This window comes from Mauremys mutica, chromosome 2 (assembly GCF_020497125.1).
Source record: "Mauremys mutica isolate MM-2020 ecotype Southern chromosome 2, ASM2049712v1, whole genome shotgun sequence".
NCBI lineage: Eukaryota > Metazoa > Chordata > Testudines > Geoemydidae > Mauremys > Mauremys mutica.
Genome location: NC_059073.1, coordinates 254,345,114 through 254,365,094, shown reverse-complemented (window position 1 = coordinate 254,365,094; position 19,981 = coordinate 254,345,114). Strand labels below are relative to the sequence as shown.

At 45.1% G+C, this 19,981-nt stretch overlaps 1 protein-coding gene across 5 annotated transcripts in view; it reads left to right on the top strand.

The window, feature by feature from the left end:
• The first annotated feature begins 494 nt into the window (after nucleotides 1-494).
• The window catches only part of NMT2 (N-myristoyltransferase 2), a 53,429-nt gene continuing 33,942 nt past the window's right edge, over nucleotides 495-19,981 (top strand). The window contains exons 1-3 of one of the 5 annotated variants that reach the window (XM_045006925.1): nucleotides 515-592; nucleotides 907-1,053; nucleotides 14,093-14,228. In XM_045006925.1, the coding sequence (XP_044862860.1) occupies nucleotides 944-1,053; nucleotides 14,093-14,228 (246 nt within the window). In that variant the 5' untranslated portion in view covers nucleotides 515-592; nucleotides 907-943. Of the gene's footprint in view, nucleotides 593-741; nucleotides 1,054-1,528; nucleotides 1,668-14,092; nucleotides 14,229-19,981 lie in introns of those variants that run through there. The other 4 variants (XM_045006929.1, XM_045006926.1, XM_045006924.1 and 1 more) reach the window with 4 other exon arrangements.

The window sequence follows — 19,981 nt, the reverse complement described above, 5'->3', positions numbered from 1 at the left end:
CTAGATAAAGATGATGATAAACACCGCTGTATTAGACAAAGGAATGTGGGTTTCTAGAAAGCTAATAGGTTGGAGTGTTTTACTCTCTCTGTAGAGGCACTGAACATAACGCTTTCTTTGTGAGGGTCCAGTGAGAGGGACTGGTCACTGAAGTAGGACGATTTGGATGCAAATTCTGGGCTGGAAAGATAGTAAGGTCAGCCTGCAAGGAGTACTGTAACCAGACTGGGCAAAGCCAGGGTGAGGCTGTGGGCTCCTGGCAGACTGTTAGGGTCAGAGCGCTGAACCCAAGCTGCACAAGTCACAAGATGCTCACCAAACCCCTTATTGGCCTAGGTGAACCCCCAAATGTCACACAAGCAATGAGCTCCATAGGGGCTGAGCACTGCTCCCCTGCCGGTGTTTGCTGTAGGACTGAGGCCCAGCTGCAACTGATCCTCAGGCTGGTACATTTCAAACAGTCAGCGCAGCCAGGTGCAGTATGCAGCCCCATCGTGCAAGGGGGCAGGTAGAGCCAGGCCAAGGGCGAACCTCCAGATCCTGAGTCCCGACTCTCCCAGCAGTTTGGAGGGGTTTGGTGCTGCCAGCTCAGGTCAGCCTGAATTCCAGCTCTGGCCTGAGGGTTGGCTGCCATCCGCCCCCAACTGGCAGGGGCCTGCGTCCAGCTCAGGCCCCTCTCTGAGGGCTGCAGTGGGGCTGAGCCGGGTGAATCAGTTATTTGGGAAGTGGCACCAACGGGTGTGGGCTCCATGAGTCAGCAGGGCTCGTGCGGCCGTTACCTGCCGGCCGGGGAAGCGCGGGTGGCAGCCGGGCTGGGGGCTGCCGCTCCCCGAGCAGGGGGAGGACAGCAGCTAGAGGGAGCTCCTCCGGGCCGCCTCTGCCTGTGCGCCCCGGTTCCTTTCATAGGCTTCCAGTCCCTCCTCCCCGCCCTCCTTCCCCCGTGATGGCGGAGGACAGCGAGTCTGCGGCCAGCCAGCAGAGCCTGGAGCTGGATGACCAGGACACCTGCGGCATCGACGGCGACAATGAGGAGGAGACCGAGCACGCCAAGGGGTAGGCGGCAGCGCCCGCGGCTGAGCCGGCGCGTCCGGCCCCGGCTGCAGCACGGCCCCGGGCGCGGGGAGAAGCGCTGGCTCCCTCCGGCCCGGCTCCTTGCTGCAGCGCGGCCCGGGGCGCTCCGGCGGAGGCAGCGCGGGGCCAGGCTGAGCGGCAGGGGCGGCGGCCCAGGTGCGGAGCGGGGCCCTGAGGCTGGCTGGGCTGGAGCAGCGCGGGGTCGCCGTAGCTGTTGTGCCGGGCGCTGGGAGGCGGGAGGCAGCCACTCGCCCCGCGCCTCCTGGGAGCCCGAAGCGGGGCCTGCCTGCAGGGGGCGGCGGCGTGGGGCGGGGAGGTGTCAGCGGGCAGGTTCCGCGCGGCGGGGCCTCCATGGGGGTGACAGGCAGCGGTGCGGGGCTCCCGCGCTCCGCCCTGCTCGGCTGGGCGATGCTTGCTGCCGAGCCAGGGTGTGAGCCTGGCCGTGGGAGCGCCCCCACCCCCAGCTTCCACTGCGGGCATCGCGTCCGGCCGGCTGAGCCCCTTGGCGGGAGGTTGGCTCTGCCCTCAGCGGAGGCACGAAGGGCTTGTGCTTGGAGATCACCGTTTGCAGCTGGTGGCAGCGTCTCCTGAGTTAGGTGAGCTGCGGTTTTCTGTCTGTATATAAGCCCCGAGTCACCCAGCGAGGTGAGATGCCCTTGTTTCCAGCAAGAGGAGGCCTCGAGTAGAGGGTGTAGCCAGCAGCATGTCTGTGAAGAAGCATTGTCCTTAGGATAACTCTCGGGGGAAGGAGGTCAAATCCTGGCAAATCCATACTTACAGGCGATCCTCCATTAAAAAATCAACCTTAACCCACAGCTCACAGTAGGATCTGAGATATCACAGACACTTCCCTATACATAGAAAAGCTCTGTGAGAGAAATAGAGGGGGTAAAAAGTGGCATTTTATTACCTCCCTGCTTAGGAAGTAATGGGATAGCACAGGGGTCGGCAGCCTTTCAGAAGTGGGGTGCCGAATCTTCATTTATTCAGTCTAATTTGGTTTTGCATGCCAGTAATACATTTTTAGAAGGTCTCTTTCTATAAGTCTATAATATCTAACTAAACTATTGTTGTATGTAAAGTAAATAAGGTTTTTAAAATGTTTAAGAAGCTTCATTTAAAATTAAATTAAAATGCAGAGCCCCCCCGGACCGGTGGCCAGGACCCAGGCAGTGTGAGTGCCACTGAAAATCAGCTTGCGTGCCGCCTTCGGCGCGTGTGCCATAGGTTGCCTACCCCTGGGATAGCATCTATTGTGTTTTTATTTACCATGATTTTTCTACTTGGGGCCTCTCCAAAGCTCTTTTAATTCACTGTATTTCTGTGAAATTAAAAGATGTCCTTCTATTTTCCCCCAAGTCTTTTTGTTTATAGCTTTCAAATGAATGATCAGGATAGACTCTATGGAGAAAATATGAAGATATTATTTTCAGGACTCTTGAATTATCCACTTCAGTCTTGTCATTCATTAAATGAAAATATTCCTCCTTGTCAACACCACCTACTGTCCAAAAAGAAACGTTGTGTATAAATCCACTTGTAATTGGAGTAGGGCATGAGTTTGGTCTCAAGTCATTAATATAGCAAGTATATTTTAGTGGTAGGCCCTTCTCCTTATTGTTCTTAATCACTTTCTAAAAACTCCTTATTGTAGATTAAACTTTGTCTCAAGTTTCTGGATGAGAAACAGGATGGTCAGTCTACTTATATACAGCCCTGATCTTGCAACGTGATCCAAATGTGTGACCCCCTTACACATGCTCAGAGTCCCATTGACTTCAGTGGGTCTCAGTGTGGACATAAAGGGCCACTTGTGGATCTCGCTGCTGGATTGAGGCACTGAGGGAAACAATGTTTTAAGAGTTAATTACATTCAAATTTACATTCTTATCTTTTGGGTTAGAAATATGTTAGCAAAGGGAAAAAATACTGTCGCAACTAGGAGTGGCCATGGTGACCTAAAATAGAAATAGGTTAGCTTATAACAAACTATATAAATATATTTTTAGTCATTAATTTCTTATTCATTTGATAGACAGCATTTCCGTAGGTGATTATGTTTGAGAATGTACAGTATTTGTATGCTGTTTGTTGTCTACTGTCCCCAGGACTTGCTTTGCAACAAGCTGCTCTGTACCTTAAGTGTGATGTAAAAAGGCTTTAATTTAAGATTTAGAAAGACCGGCTCCAGTTTTTCTTGTACTGCAACTTCATCGGTGTATTCATGCCTTGCATACTAAAATAGCTGTGTCAAAAATAATTATAGTAATAGAAATTTGGAATTCCAGCATTTCATAATTTCTAAATATATGAAATGAATACTACTGAAAATACAGTATGAGTGTACGTTATTGTCACCAATGGGTCACACTGACTTTCCAGACTAGTTCAGTATCCTGCTAATGGTTGTCTAGAATTTATGCTTGGTAACTTAACTGTTTGTGGTCCAATTTCTCTTCTTTTCTTCTGTTTTTATTACTTTTCCTTGATTTGATGTGTATCTGCCCTATAATAGAAGTCCAGCCTTCCAAGACATTTAACTAGGCTTCTTCATAGGCATAGTGAGCACAAGAAGCAGTGTTTAAGTAGGAGCAAGGGAACAGTTACACATCCCTACATGTTCATACATAACTTGCAGCAGTACGTGCAAAGCAAGATAACTGCAGTCTTTAAATGAGAAGTAATATGGCCATGGACTATACACAATTCTTTTTGCAGTCTGTTAAGTATTATGATGAGTTCTCCACAGAAGCCAGTTTTTATGGGTGAGCAGTAAATGAAAAATAGGATACTTTCAGAAACTATAAAGTTTAACAAAATGAGTGGCTAGATCACTCCAGTATAACAAACAAACAAATTATGAGTGTCGTCAGTTTCATAGGACTTACATAAAGTCAGGTATGAAATTCCAATTTACTACTGTGTTTTCTCATCATTTTTGGCATGGTATCTGCTATTAATTGGAAGTTTTGTGTGAGGTTGGCCCTTTTTGTCAGTTGAGATACTCAGTCAAAAATTCCAACAGATATTCTATTGAAAAGCCACGTCAGAAACTAGTAACTGAAAACCCATGCTGTTGCATCAATGTACTGTAATTTGTAAAGTCATGCATGTAAAACAATCTGAAAATGGCTCAGAACTTAAAAATTGGGGAGTAACAAACAGTGATTTCCAGTGATGATTAAACCTGATGATACTCTAAACATCCGAAGAAGTGAGCTGTAGCTCCCGAAAGCTCATGCTGAAATAAATTTGTTAGTCTCGAAGGTGCCGCAAGTACTCCTGTTCTTTTTGCGGATACAGACTAACACGGCTGCTACTCTGAAACTCTAAACAGAGCTGTCACCCATGCTTGTAGCTTTTTCCTTTGCCTCACTGATTCAACAGACATTCTGTGCTTCAGAGCAATGTTTGGGGTTGTTGTGTGGATGGTTGTGTTGATTTGTGTATGGGTTGTGTTGTGCTGGGAGATTTATGTGGATGGTGAATGACAGGTGAGGCACTACATGCATTTGGGGTTATTGTGTGTGCTAGTTGTGCTGTTGTGTGAGTGGTTTTGAAGAATGGTGGCAATTGGGACTTCTGTGCAATGTCACTCGAACAAACGACACTGTTGCATGCAAATTAGCTGTGGAGTAAGGGTGATAGTTGGTTGAGTTACCTCTGTTATCACAAAGGTCTAGGTTTCCTGGCATGGCATAGATACATGCCTTACTATCACATGGGTGTAATCTGTAAAGTCAAAATGGCTGAGAATTTAAAAATTGGACAGTAACATATCATGAATCCCAGTGATTGAACCTGGTGATATTCTGAACAAAAAGAGCTAACGGCCATGCTTGTAGCTGTTTCCATTGCGTCACACTGACTCTACAGAATTTATAGGATTCAGAGTGACAATCCTGGAATCTTATTATCTAGATTACAGCAAAACATAATAGCATTTTAGCATTCTGCTCCAGAACTGGAAAATTCAACATCCTCATACAAATTCCCTTCTCTCCTCCCATTGTGATATTTTTGCTTTTGATATTACTTTAAAATTTGCTTTGAGATTTCAGATTAGTTCCTATTGCACAGATGTGCTATGGAGTATTTACAAGCTAACTTGGTGCTTTAAAATATGGTCATGTCAAGTGTCTTGTTTGGAATAGTCTGCATTAGTGGTACTGAATATTTAATTTTATTCTGTCTCAGGCTTCACTTTTCTTATAGGGAGAGGTATTGTTTATCATGTGTCAGTTTTTGGTGTGAATGCTATGTAAATTAAATCACTTCTTCAAACTGTAGCTTGACATTTAAAATTGGGTCATACACTGTTGACCATAAATAGTTCTGTGATATAGTGATGGGGTGTGTGTGTGTGTGTGTGTGTGTGTGTGTGTGTGTGTGGTGGTGGTTGTTGTTGTTTTTAATGAGCTGTGGACAGCAGATGACAGGATAAGTATTCAGTAGAAAATAATACAGAACTCTCTAGGATGCAAGTGTCTGTGCCCTACACATCTGGTCCCATTTTCAGGATGCAAGATTATGTATGTTTTGTGATTCTCACGTGCAAGTCTCCTTTTTCTCCCTCATCTCTGAAATTTGTTCCTGTTAGTTTGCTGTCTGCTGCACTCTGTTCCACTTCATAGGAAAGGACTGTTTCCAAAACAGCTCCATTAGTATATGTAGCTTAAAATAGGGTTAAATAAATTAACTCAGTGTTTTCAAATACAGTTTACTTGACTCCGCCCCTCATTTCCCTTTCTCTGTAGGGTCTTTCAGTCTAATCTAAATGGCTCTTTGCATAGGAATTCTGCAATAGAAAAAGCAGAGAGAATTTTCAATAGACAGGTTCAGAAAGATTGTAAACATCAATATGAAATGCCTGTATGAGTTTTAAAAAAAACAAAACACTGTAATAGAGCACTAAGATATAGCATTGTTGAATGGCATCTTTCTTAACATGTTTTTGTCTAAGAATTTTTTAAAAATTCTTTTTAAAGAAATGTGTAACTTTTTTAGTCCAAAGCTTGGCATACAAAGTCTGAGTGCATTCTTAAAAAAAGATTTGTAGAGCAAAGGGACAGAAGAAACACATTAGTTTAACATTCAGCTATACTGTGTGTAGGGCACTTTTGGTTTATTACTAAACTGTAATTCTTGAAGAAAGCAGTGTTTCCAAAAGTTAGTCCAAAAATGTTCACCTAGCTACTGTTGTGTTAACAGTAAACTTCAGAGGACCTTATCAAGGCTTTCTGGTTCAAAATATTTTCTCTCTTGAAATAGTTATGATCTAATGCGAGAGAGGAAACTCACAATCTTAATATTGATTTTTTTAAAAAATATAGAAACTCTGAGCCAAATATAGCCCTGGTGTAAAAATTATAACTCCTAAGTTCCATGAAATCAAACCCATTTACATAAGATTTGAATTTGGTCTGATATCACAGAAATCATATTAAAAAAATCTTTGTGGTCCCCTGAAAAAATGCTTTTGTACACTGTTATTGACTGATGCAGAGCCAAAACCCACTGTTTGGAAGAGCTGTGCAGGTAAAGACCTCAGCAGCCAAAATAACCTTAAACATCTGAAAGACGGGCTTGTTTCTGAAGTTCAGACATTTTTAACTTAAATTAATGGGTAGTGGCAATTTTTAATAGAGATGTTGGAGTTTGAAAAAGCTGGTTTTGTTGAAGGGGTACTGGGTATTCAGCAATACAGTTTAAAATAACACTCGATGTGCTTTGGGAAGGATGTTAAGATCCATTCAAACACAAGAGAAAAACAGCAGTTGCTGCACTGGAGATAATATATAATACTCTGCACTTCTATAGCCTCTTCCATCTGAGAATCTGAAAGCTTTGCACAGACTTTCATGAATTAAGCTTCTCAACAGGCATGTAGAGAAAGTAAATATCCCTGTTTCTCAGAGGATGTAACAGACACTCAGAGAGGCTAAGACCCACCGTTATAAAAATGTGAATGCACTTTTTCACACTCATGTAAAACAGCAGATGTGCATGCACAAGTAGAAAGGAATGTGTGGGTGGAATTACAGATTTACATGCAGAACAGTTGTAGACATTTGTAAAAATGTAGGCCTAAATAGTTTGCCCAAGGTCATACACAGACTAACTTTGCAATACAGAAACAGACTCTATCTTGGGGCAGAGCCAGGTCTCTTGACTCTCTGCTTTTACCTTAAGTAAGGCCTGGTCTACACAGTTGTTGTAGCAGTATAAATATTTTGGTTAGGGATACCATTTTTTTTAACTGATATGCCAGTACAACCCCCTATGTGTTGTACCTCTTTAACTATGCAGGTACAGTATGGGCAACCGGGTCAGATTTCACTGCTGTTGTGATTATGTAGCGGGAGCAATGCTCTGGCAGAAGCTGTACAGATTTAGTACAGGACCCCTGTTTAAAAGTAGTCACGGCCATGGCTGCCTCTTTCTCGTAGCCTACGGAACTTTAAGCAAGTGCAAAAACCTTGGGAAGGGGGGACTTACCTCCTGCAACTCCTCCTAATTGGTGTCTCAGTTGAATGGGTGCAGACTCAAGCCCTACAAGACTACAAAAACTGAATAGTTAAACATGATAGTGTAAATAACCAACTGTTCAGGTACAAATATGTTGTGTGTGTGTGTAGCATGCCCTTTGAACTTCTACCTTATAGGATATTCCTCCTTCTTATGCCCACATGTAGCTACTACAATGTCAATTTAATTTGTGTGCTAGACTTGTGGAGGAAAGACTAATACTCTCCCCACCCCCAGCCCCAGTTGTAAATTTCCTATAATCCTTTCAATTCAGTAGTTTTGAAGAGAGTTAGAAATATTGAAGGTAGAGGCTTGTCTGTTGTTGCTTTTGCCCTCAGCTCTGCACAGTCACTGTTTCTAACTTTCCTTCATAGTCAATAAAAGTCACTGACCACTGCTGGATCTTTCTGCTGCAAACATGCCTAAAGAAAAGTGAAGTGAAGGACAAACAGATCTGTCTTTTAAAATGATTCATATTCTGTGAAATGTAACAGTAATGAAAGGCCGATATAAGCAGCTGACTTTACAGAGCATCTCTGCTTCTTGAACATTCCTGTTGCGTGGACGCCCTGTCAAAGAGAGAAAAATATTTCTTTTGTAACAAGTATTGTGAACATTCTAAAATTGAAGGCTGTGAACCAAAACTGGGATTTGAGTAGAGGCATACTTTAGAAATGGTAGGGAGAGGGATTATTCAAACAAAATGCATTAGCACTTTTAATGTTGCTGATCTGCTTTATTTTCCCCTCAGCTGAAATCATAAACAAAATCAGACCCGTGCTTTTAAAACTACTTCTGAACACCACCAAAAATGTAAAGTATTGTTCTCAGCTGTCTGTCCTTTCATATAGAGTCACACGTGTTTAAGAAGAAAAAAAGCAACCCTCTTCTGGCAAAAAAACAAATTGAGTATCTTGGTCTAAACATGATTTCACAGGGAGACCATTAGTAAGACTTAACAAAGTGCCATTCTTTCCCCCATCATTACCAAAGTGACATTTTTTAAGTGTAGTAATTTCATTATTTAACTAAACCAAATAAAACATTGACCTTTTAAGGATCTTAATGAGCAAAATTCCACAGTGGTATAAGTCAGAGTAGCTCCCTTTGAAAAGTATGTGAGTTGCACCCACTTATCCCAGAGCTGAATGGGTCCCAGTGGAAGTGCATGTTATAAGAACAGTGTTTGTAGTCCCTCATACCAGAGCTATATTCAGTGGTAATGCCACCTTTGCAGTTCAATTGAAGGATAAACTAGCATTATTCTTCTGTCATCAGTAAGGTGCTGAGGGAAAAGTCAAAGTTTAGTGGAAAAGATCAAACCAACAGAAACGTTAGATTTAGTTGAGTGTGTTTATTAACGTAAACAATATGGAAAATGACTTAATTTTGTTTAAAACTGTAAGGCACTCAGATGTTTTGCTTTTACCATAGTTTGTGAAGTCCTTGAAAAGTTAGGTCTGCCTGCACACATTTCAACTGACTCATAGCTATAACCTCTATGTGGACCTTTATAACTGTTCTTTCATTATAGTGTACACATACATATAGCACCCAGGCCTACTAAGTAATTTTAAGTGTGATTTTTTTTAAAACAAGTATATCTTTTAACTGTTTAGGCTGGTGCAGGTTATAAACATGATTCAAGAACTAAAAATTCTCTGTTCCTCACTTATGCAGCTCAAACTCCTGCTTCGTCTTTGAGTAAATGCAGCTGTGTATTACACGTAGGTGTGTGTATGGCCAGGGCACTGGAGATGGAGAATTTTGCCTAGGAGTACCCGTAGAGGGGAAGCATTCGCACCTTGTGGCCATAGCCCCTCCCCTGGCTATATGAGACCGTGGCACTGTCCTGACCCTCCTCAGTTCCTTCTTTCCACCTGTGGCTGGAGTCAGAGCTCTGTGTGGCCTTAACTTCACAACCTCTCACTATTTTAGTGTCTTTCTTCTAGTTTTATATAGTTAGTAGTACCCTTAGTGTTAGTTAGGTTAGTGTTAGTCGCACTTAGTTAAGTATTTCCCTGTGAAGCCCTCACTGGGATTGATACGTTTGATGTCGTGTGGGGGAGCGATCCCCAGCAACGATCCCCACACATAGTGTTTGCTGTGCTTGGCGAGGGCCTATGTCAAGGAGTGGTGTGTGATCTGTAAATTGTTCATGAAACGGACTCAGGTGGCTAGGGAGCGTCACCTAAAGCAGCACCTGCTCAAACAGGCTATGCAGCCTGCTTTGGCATGAGGCCCTCGTTGGATCAGAGGTCATCCTCAGGTTCTGGGGGTGGTGCCGCTTTGCATTCTGTAGCAGGTGCATCTCCAAAGAGATGGAGGAGCTGTTCCCTCTTGAATGCGCTGAGGAAAAGGTTGCATAAGACCATTTGAGACTGCTCCAGGTCTCGTGGAGACTCTTCCAACTCCCCCAGGAAGAGCATGGACCGGCTTGAGGCTAGTGCCAGTTCTCAGGATGTGCCTAGTACAAAGTAGGGAGGTAGAGACCCTGTACCATCTACTCCAGTTCTGGCTCTGGGGGGTCCATTGAGTCTAGTACTGACAAGGGTGATGCTGACACCGACTCTTTCCACATTGGCAGTGTACCAGGCAGTTACAGACCTCCTCTGCCTTTCCATCCTGACCTCTCCCTGGGCCCAGGACTTTGCCAGGTCTGCATTGCTTATAACCCGGTTGGCTGGACAGGCCTCTAAACCCTTGGGTCTGCTGGCACTGCACCACAATGTTCCCTTCCACAGTCTGTGGAGGAAGGGCTAGTACCAGACTTGGTATAAGGGACCTCCTTGGCACCGGGAAATGCCTTGGCACCAATGCATATTACCATAGCGGCTCTCACCGCTCTCCACTTGGGCACCATCATGTGCTTCGGTACTGCCACTGACTTTGGGGTTGACAGCACTTCTGGCACTGGCGTATTTGGTGCCAACAGTAGTATTTCCATCATCGGTGCTGGTCACTGCCTCATTCTGGGTGATGGATGAGTCAGACCAGATATTTGCTCTCTCAGGACCGGATCCGCCTTTGTGCCTGAAAACCTGAGGCTCCTCGGCATTGAGGTTGGGATCTTTCTCTTCCCATTCTTCATCACCCGACCCACTTCGGGGACCATTTATGGAGCACTATGGGCACTGGGATGGGCACTCGTCTCACAGTCAGGATGAGGCAACTCCTGGCCACCAATGCCCTATCCTTATCAGTGGTCTCCGTGGAATCCATGGGACACTCCTGGGTTGTGGAGGTCGTGCTTTGTGGATCGCTCTAAGACAAGGTTGCCAGGCAGATCGGTGGTGGGAACTGTGGATCCACCACAGGTTCAGGCACCAGTGAGCCTTCCCTATATGGAGCCACCATTTCCAGCTCCACCAGTCCTGGAATGGGAGCCAGTTAACCACCTCCTCTTCATCCCCAGATGATTCAGCCTGGCTCCTCTTCTTCTCCAATACCAGAAGATTTCAAGGCCTATCAGGACCTTTTGTGGTACTTGTCTGCCTCCCTGGGCATTCAGGAAGAATTCCTGCAGGAGGACACCCATAAATTAGTGGATATCCTGCAGCTCTCTGCTCCTGGGAGAATAGCTCTACCCAGTACTGGATTTACCATGGCACCAGGCCCATGCTCCAAAGGGGCCTTGGCCTGGCCACTCTTCTCCACCCCCAACTCTCTCCTGCGGGAGAAGCAGCTTGGTGTTGCCGGCTCCTGGGGCTCTGTCCTGCTGCAGCAGGGCAGGCTCCACCATCAGCCAAGTCCCTCCCCCTCCGCTTCCTCCAGCGTGCTGCGTTCCCGCCCCTCCCCCTCCCCTGCCGCCGATCAGTTTGCCGGTGCGAGGGAGGGGGAGGAGCATAGCCACAGTGTGCTTGCCGCTCAGGGGAGGAGGTGGAGAAGAGGCGGGGTGGGGCCTTGGGGAAGGGGGTGGGATCAGGGCATACCCCTTCCAGCCCCCTGCCATGAGCTGCTCAGGGCAGGGGGCTGGGACCACCCGCATGTCCCCATCCCACACCCCCAGCTCTCTGCCCTGACTCCTGCACCCCCACATACCAAGTCCCCCATGCCCTGACTCCTGAAACCCCCTCACACACACCCAGCCCCCTCACAGCCCATGCCCTGACTCCTGAACCCCCCCACACATCCCCACCCCTACCTTGAGCACTAAACGGGAGCTCCTGCACTCCTCCCCCCACACACACACACTCCCATATGCACCCCTCGAACCAAATGGGAGCTGCCACAGGTACCAACCCCCAACCTGCTCCTGCACCCTAACTCCCTCCCAGAACCTGCACCCCCAGCCCTGTGCTCAGTGTACCCCCACCCTCAGCTCAGTGCAGAGAGAGATGAAGAGAATGGGCTAGAACCAGGGAGAAGGTAGGTACCCGCTCTATGTGGGCAGGGGCGGGGGGGATGCTGTTTTACCCCATCCCTGCTGCACTTGCAATTTACCCCCAGCCCCTGCCTTGCTCCAGTCAGCAGGGACTAATCCTCCCCCAATGCCCCACTGTGCTCATCTTGCCCCTGGCCCCTGCCTCGCTCAAGCTGGGACCAATCCTCCTCCTCCCCATCCACCCACCCCGTGCTCTGCTGTCAGGGTGGATAAAAATCAATGACTTTAAAAAAACAAAACAACATTTTTTTAAATTTAAATCTGATTTTTGAGGAAAAAACCTATCTAAAGATAGTTTTAATTAAGATACATTATATCTCATCATGGAATAGGGATTATAAATTCTAATTCTATAGTATGAGAAAATATATTTATGTAATGTTTAAGAAAAGTTTTGGAAATGAGTTCCAATAGTTTATGGATTAGGGACTCAGGGGCTTCTGTATAGATTATTTAGGTTAATCTTTCTATCTACCCAATGGGGCTCAGTGCTCAGTCTAGAAGATACCATCAGAGTTGCTTATTTTTGCAGTTCTCAAACTGTGGATTTGTGTCTCCAGAGGTAACATGCTTGTTATCAGCAAAAATGTTTTTAAATAAATAAATAATATTTAGTGGTGAGAAATAACAGACCTCAACTCTATTGTCCCTCTGCAAATTTCTGTACACAGAGTCAATCCCTTCTCTCTCTCTAAATAAGTGCAAAGTTTCAAAAAGTTCAATAAACAGAAGATTGTTGGGGGCGGAACAGATCTGGACAAGGAGAAGTCTGGAGATAAATGTGAGAAGCGAGGGACATATGCTTTTTTGTTAAAATATTATGTTTACTGTTGAAGAAAAAAATCCAGAATACTTAACATTGTTGTTAGTTAAATAAAACAATTTGAATGTCTGTCTGGTGATGTTCTCCTCCTAATACAGCCTGGCAAGAAAATCCTCCAAATATTAATGATTAACCTGTTGAATTGGAGATAGTTCACCTCCCAATGACTTCATAAATATCTGCTTCAATTATCTTTGGTAAATGAAATAACCAAACAATCATTCATTTTCTGATATAGCTGTAAAACTCATCTGAAAAGTTTTGAAAATAAATCAGTTTAAAAACGTATAGTGTGTACCTTCTAAAAATGAAACCACAATTCTCTGAGTTGTGAAGAATATGTATTAATGTTATAACAACCAACAAGAATGCACTTTTATGTAGAAATTCATGATTAAATCAAGTCTTCCTGACTAGTGATTTAAATCAAATCCACCCTGCCCACTGTGCTCTTGCCCCTGGCCCCTTCATTCCCCAGGGGGGCCCACAAATATGTTTGGTGTCGGGCCCACAAAAAGTTAATCTGGCCCTGGCTCTCCCTATCTATGATGCACTTCCAGAGCTGCAAAGATCCTCTGGAGTTCGCCATCTTTGGTACCGTGTACTATGAAGAAACATGGAGAAACACCATTTCATCTTGGTGCAGAGATTTGAGAGCTTTTACTCCCATCCAGCCCCAGATTCCCTAGTTGCAACTGCAGTGAACAATAGGGCCTGGCAGGGCAGGTTTAAGTCCACTCCTAAGAACAAGGATTCCAAAAGGATTGATTTAATGAGCAGGAGGATTTACACCTCCTCCATCTCTGGAAATGCGGATTGCGAACCAGCAAGCATTCTTGTCCAAGTATGACTTTTTACATTGGACAGCTATGTCAAAGTTTGTGGACCAGCTGCCCTGAAACATCCAGAGAGGAATTTCAGGTATCTTTACCAAATGTATGGTCATGGTGACTGTGTACCTCAGGAAGAATGAAATCCATGTCTTCCCTTGAAGAAACACTTCATGTTTCTGCTATATAAAAGCCTAGGGGATGGCATTGACTGTTGTATGGTGCCCAAATGCCCTGTAAATTAGGGAACTGAATGGAAAGCAAATGATCAAGTTAACATAGGAGTAAATTGCAGAAAAGTTCTCTTTGTTTGTCCTGATTTTTTCCCCCTTAGTGTCATGTCTGACTGTTGTTAGTTTTCATATGTAGGAATAGTGGTTTTCTAAATTTAACTTTCATATACTTCAAGCTTTGTATTGGTTTTTCTCATTTCACCTTCTCTGAATTTCCTGACAGAAGTCCTGGAGGGGATTTGGGAGCTAAAAAGAAGAAAAAGAAACAGAAGAGAAAAAAGGAGAAACCAAACTCCGGTGGCACCAAATCAGATTCTGCATCTGACTCCCAGGAGATTAAAATTCAACAGCCTTCAAAAGTGAGAGCCTTGTTTTATTTTAACTTCTGTGGTTTCCTGTGAAAGTGGGTAGTGCTGCCTTAACACTCATTTGAATTGGGCATGAGTAGTTTGGGTTATTGCCATGATTAGAAATGAAAGGACAAGGAACTCTGTGAGAAGGTAAGTACGTACAGTAGTTGGCGGCCTTTAAAAAGCTGCCTCTGATATGCTGGTGATTACCAGGGAGATGTGTTCTGAGAAGGGAGGAGGTGACAGCTATTTCAATTGGTTAACATTCAGGTTGGTGGTGGCCTTGTAGCAGATAATTTTAATCTGCACTTGTAATGTTTTTGTAGCATATTTTGTGTTTGATAAATTGCCTCTAGTTTAGCCTCATTCTAACTTGTCCTGATTTATATCCAATTTCTTGAACAGTATGGTGCCATCTGGTAGTGGATTTTAGTAGCAGGGAGGCAAGTCTATGCTGACTGCTGCACTTTGAATTGGATCTGTCTTCAGCTGCTGCTGCTGAAGAGGTTGTGGAATCTCTATCATTGGGGATTTTTAAGAGCAGGTTAGACAAACACCTATCAGGGATGGTCTAGATAATACTTAGTCCTGCCATGAGTGCAGGGGACTGGATTAGATGATCTCTCGAGCTTCCAGTTGTGTGATTTTATTTTTGAGGTAAAATACCATACAAAGCATCTGAGGAAGCTTCTGTGTCATGGGCAGCCACACTTTGATAATGCAAGCCTCAGTTGGAGAAACAAGCAGCCTGTTGCCTTGAAGTCCACACCTAATTGGCATAAAATGGAGCCAGTTGCAGCTGTCCTCTTTAGTACTGAGATACAGTCTGGGGAGGCTCCAGATCCATCCAGATCTGTGCCCAGGGGTCGATTTGGGGGCCCCCTGCAGGAGTCCATAACTTGGGTAGAAGTGGGGGGGGGCACTAGTGCCGTAACTGTGGCCCTGCCTCCTGCTCCTCCTCTTCCCCCAGGGCACCACCCCTGGCCAGGCCAGAAGCCAGAGCTGGACAGTGGTAGGACCCTTCCAGGGAGCCTGGGCCACTGTAGGGGTAGCCCCGGACACTCCATCTGCTCTGGGCGGGGCCCAGGGTACCCAAAAGCAGCTCCTAGCCTGTGTCCCTACCCTCCGGGGCACGCTGCTGCCAGTGGGACCCAGAGGAAGGGACTCTGGTCTGGCCTCCTGCTCCTTCCCTTCCCAATGCCAGGCTGCCCTTGTTGGGTCCCTCCTGCTCCCGGTGGCAGGTTGCCCCTGCTGCCACCTGGGCTTTGAGCCCAAGGCAGCAATCAAGTGCGGCACCGCTCCTCCTGTCACCTCTGGCCTGAGACTTGCAGGTTGGGGGGTGGGTGGGGGGCAATGCCATCCTGCCCTCCCCAAACTGCGCCTATGCCGCTGCTGCACCTGCCCGAGGCTACTACGCCCATGTTAAAAAGTGGGCAGCATGGCACCCCTGGGCCCCCAGGGTATGGGGGACCAAATGTTCTTTGTGCCCAGGGCCCCAATACATCTTAATGCGCCTCTGATGTGATAGTCCATTTTTACTTGAAAGGCCTCTGCTTCAAATCAGAATGTCCCATCACACAATGGGATATGTATCCTCCACAAGCTCTGTGTTAAATATGATGTTGGCTGTGAGGCACCTCTGGGCTATGGACCATGCTTTGTCCACCTTATTCTAAGTAAACGGGAAAACATGACTTTTAAAAATATTTAGCTTAGAATCAGAGAATCCTAGAATATCAGGGTTGGAAGGGACCTCAGGAGGTCATCTAGTCCAACCCCCTGCTCAAAGTAGGACCAATCCCAAATTAAATCATCCCAGCTGGGGCTTTGTCAAGCCTGACCTTAAAAACCTCCAAGGAAGGAGATTCCACCACCTCCCTAGGTAACCCATTCCAGTACTTCACCACCCTCCTAGTGGAAAAGTTTTTCCTAATATCCAACCTAAACCTCCCCCACTGCAACTTGAGACCATTACTCCTTGTTCTGTCCTCTGCTACCACTGAGAACAGTCTAGATCCATCCTCTTTGGACAGGGGCGGCTCTATGTTTTTTGCCGCCCCAAGCACGGCAGTCAGGCAGCCTTTGGCAGTGTTTCTGCGGGAGGCCCACCGGTCACGCGGATTCGGCGGCGGTTCTGCAGGGGATCTGTTGGTCCTGCGCCTTTGGTGTACCTGCTGCCGAATTGCCACCGAAACGACGGGACAGGCAGACCTCCCACAGAGACGCCGCCGAAGGCTGCCTGACTGCTGCCCCCCTTGGCTTGCCACCCCAGGCACGCGCTTGCTGTGCTGGTGCCTGGAGCCACCCGTGTCTTTGGAGCCCCCTTTCAGGCAGTTGAAAGCAGCTATCAAATCCCCCCTCATTCTTCTCTCTCTTCTGCAGACTAAACAATCCCAGTTCCCTCAGCCTCTCCTCATAAGTCATGTGCTCCAGCCCCCTAATCATTTTTGTTGCCCTCTGCTGGATTCTCTCCAATTTTACCACATCCTTCTTGTAGGATGGGGCCCAAAACTGGACACAGTAGTCCAGGTGAGGCCTCACCAATGCCGAATAGAGGGGAATGATCACATCCTTCGATCTGCTAGCAATGCCCCTACTTATACAGCCCAAAATGCCGTTTGCCTTCTTGGCAACAAGGGCACACTGTTGACTTATATCCAGCTTCTCATCCACTGTAACCCCTAGGTCCCTTTCTGCAGAACTGCTGCCTAGCCACTCCATCACTAGTCTGTAACAGTGCGTGGGATTCTTCCATCCTAAGTGCAGGACTCTGCACTTGTCCTTGTTGAACCTCATCAGATTTCTTTTGGCCCAATCCTCTAATTTGTCTAGGTCCCTCTGTATCCTATCCCTACCCTCCAGCGTATCTACCACTCCTCCCAGTTTAGTGTCATCTCAAACTTGCTGAGGGTGCAGTCCACACCATCCTCCAGATCATTAATGCTTCATTCAAGAATTCCAAGTGATACAACTTAGAAACCTTACCCTGAGGAGTGAGCTTCATAGCACCATCATGTGAAAGTTCACAGACCATTGATTGTGCCTGAGTGGGGAGGTTGTCTCATCTGATTAATGCAGAGAAACTCATCCTCATGCCATTAGTCCCCCATAAGATTTGACAAGTGTAATAGTGTAATCTGTTTATTTCAGGGGAAAAATTGTGTTCTGTTTTGCTGGCATGCTGATAAATTATATATTGTCCACTCTAGGGCAGCGGTTCTCAAACTCTGGGTCGGGACCCCAAAGTGGGTCCCGACACCATTTTAATGGGGTCGTCAGGGCCAGCTTAGACTTTCTGGGGCCCAGAGCTGAAGCCTGGGGCCAAGCTGAAGCACAAGCCCCCTGGCCCAGGACAAAGCCCACCCCCTGGGGCTGAAGCCCTTGGGCTCAGGCTTCAGTCCCTCCCTCCCCGCCAGGGTCATGTAGTAATTTTTGTTGTTAGAAGGGGGTCGCGGTGCAATGAAGTTTGAGAACCCCTGATCTAGGGCTTTTTCAGTGTCCCCTCCAGAGCTATGCATGTGCTGCTTTTGTATTAGGTTTTGCATTTTTAAATGGGTAGCAAGAACATACAGTATCACCAAGAGTGATCACTTTTTAGACTCCTTGTGCTGTTTAATTTTGATTTTCTTTAAAGAATGGGCTGATTGGCATGGGTCTGCAATATAATACAGAGTAAACAGATTTGAAGTTAGTTGCTTATAGTAAGGTCAGCCAAAAGGATGTTACAATTTTTAGTACCTTTCTGAAGTAAAGATGCAGTTCCTTATTATTATGTTTTGAACTGTGTATTTTAAAATACATAAAGTTTTAAATTCCTTTTTGATGAATTACAATAATACTTTGTTAATCCAAATTAATGGACAGACTATTTTCCCTCAAGAAAGAGAATCTGTAGCCAATCATTAATTCTCCTGTTTTGGTAAGTCTGGCCAGCAGTTAATTTTTCAGCTACTCCAAGCAGAGTTTAATAGATTCATAGACTTAAGGTCAGAAGGGACATTTATGGTCATCTAGTCTGACCTCCTGCACAATGCAGGCCACAGAATCTCACCTACCCACTCCTGTAACAAACTCCTAACTTATGTCTGAGTTATTGAAGTCCTCAAATCGTGGTATGAAAATGCTTTATATTTTCTTATTCAGTTGACTCTTCCAGGAGCATCTTTCTTTAAAACTATTTTAAGTACATTTCAGTGCATACAAAATATTTTTAAAATGTCAACTAAGTAAAAATTGCTCTCCACCTCAAATGGGGAAACGAATACCACAGAATTAACTGAGAGATTTAATACTTTATAATCAAATGATATGGGGAGGGGGAGATAATCTGATTCAAAACCAGGGATTATGACCTGTCATTGACACTATAGCCGATGGATCAGAATTCATTAGTTAAACTATAAAATAAAGATTCTGTAAATTCGCTAATCTTGACAGCCTCACTTTTAGGATGTCAGGAAGTAGTTGGCCTTTGACCTCAAGTTACATAAGGGGCATGTTACACTTTCTGGGGAAACTAACTCTCTAATCAGAATAGCCAGATTTCCATCAAATCTGTAGCACCATGTTTCACAGATTGGTTTGTATCAGCAGCAAGCACAGTTAAGCTCTGTGTATGATGGCCAGGGAAAGTGGATAATTGCCTTTCTGCCAATAATTATATTTGCTCACTATTCGCCAGAGAGCTGGATGGATCATGCAAAGTGCTGATGAATGCCCTCAACTTCTGTAGAAATTCATGGGGATTGGGGGTGCTCAGCACTTGCAGTTTTGTATTCATACTTTCTTTGGCAAATGTAGACTGGGTCACATTATGCTACAGGTATGATATGCACATCTCTGTCATATGTTGTTTACTTATGCTCACTAAAACACCTGATGATATGATGGTCACCACAGGGACAAAGCCTCGCTAATTCCACTATGTTTGTAGCCATTTTTATTGTAAATAGCATGGAGATTTGATTTTTATTTAAATATATATGTCAATAAAAAGCCCCTCTCCAAACCTCTAGTGATTAAAACAAGAGGCCTTAATTTCAGATTCAACATACAGGTACCCATTTCACTTGCCTTTGCATTCACCAGCTCTGTTCCTGTCCACACAAGTAGTAAGTAAATGGAGCTTTTCTAGCTAGATTTCTGAGCTGTTTTGGACTGTCAAGCTGGTCAAGTGCTGAGCAATATTAATTTTCTTTACTAGTCATGGAAAAATGTGTGTTTCTCCTTATTTGTGATTCTTGAGATGTATAAGTTATACTGTGACCTTTGGCATTTGTTTCACTCTTAAAGGAGTTTGCCGGTATTTTAGCTGAGATGGGTATTGTGTGCCTTTCCTCTAAGGTAAACATACAGGATCATCTGAGAGTGCTGTTGGGTTTAGGTGAGGGTGGGGGCTGAAGGTGGATGATGAGATGGGACAGCAATGTAAGCAGCTTCAGCAGTCAGGAGACCACAGGAATACAAGACTATCAGTCTCCTACGACTTTTTCCTCTTTTGACTGACACATTTGACCTTTTGAACTTTTTGATGCAGGTGGGTTCCCAGAAATAACATGTTGTATTCTGAGGCTGGCAACATTTAGGTGCCCAACTCACATTAGTTTTCCTATAGAAGTTGGGTACCTAGCTCCCATAGGTGCATTTGAAATTTTCTGCCTGCAAAGAAATGTGAGTAAGCTTTGTATATCGGAACATGCAGGTTCTTAAATTCAGTACATTCTTTATGTAGGGAATAGTGCATAGCAAGGCACGTGGTCATG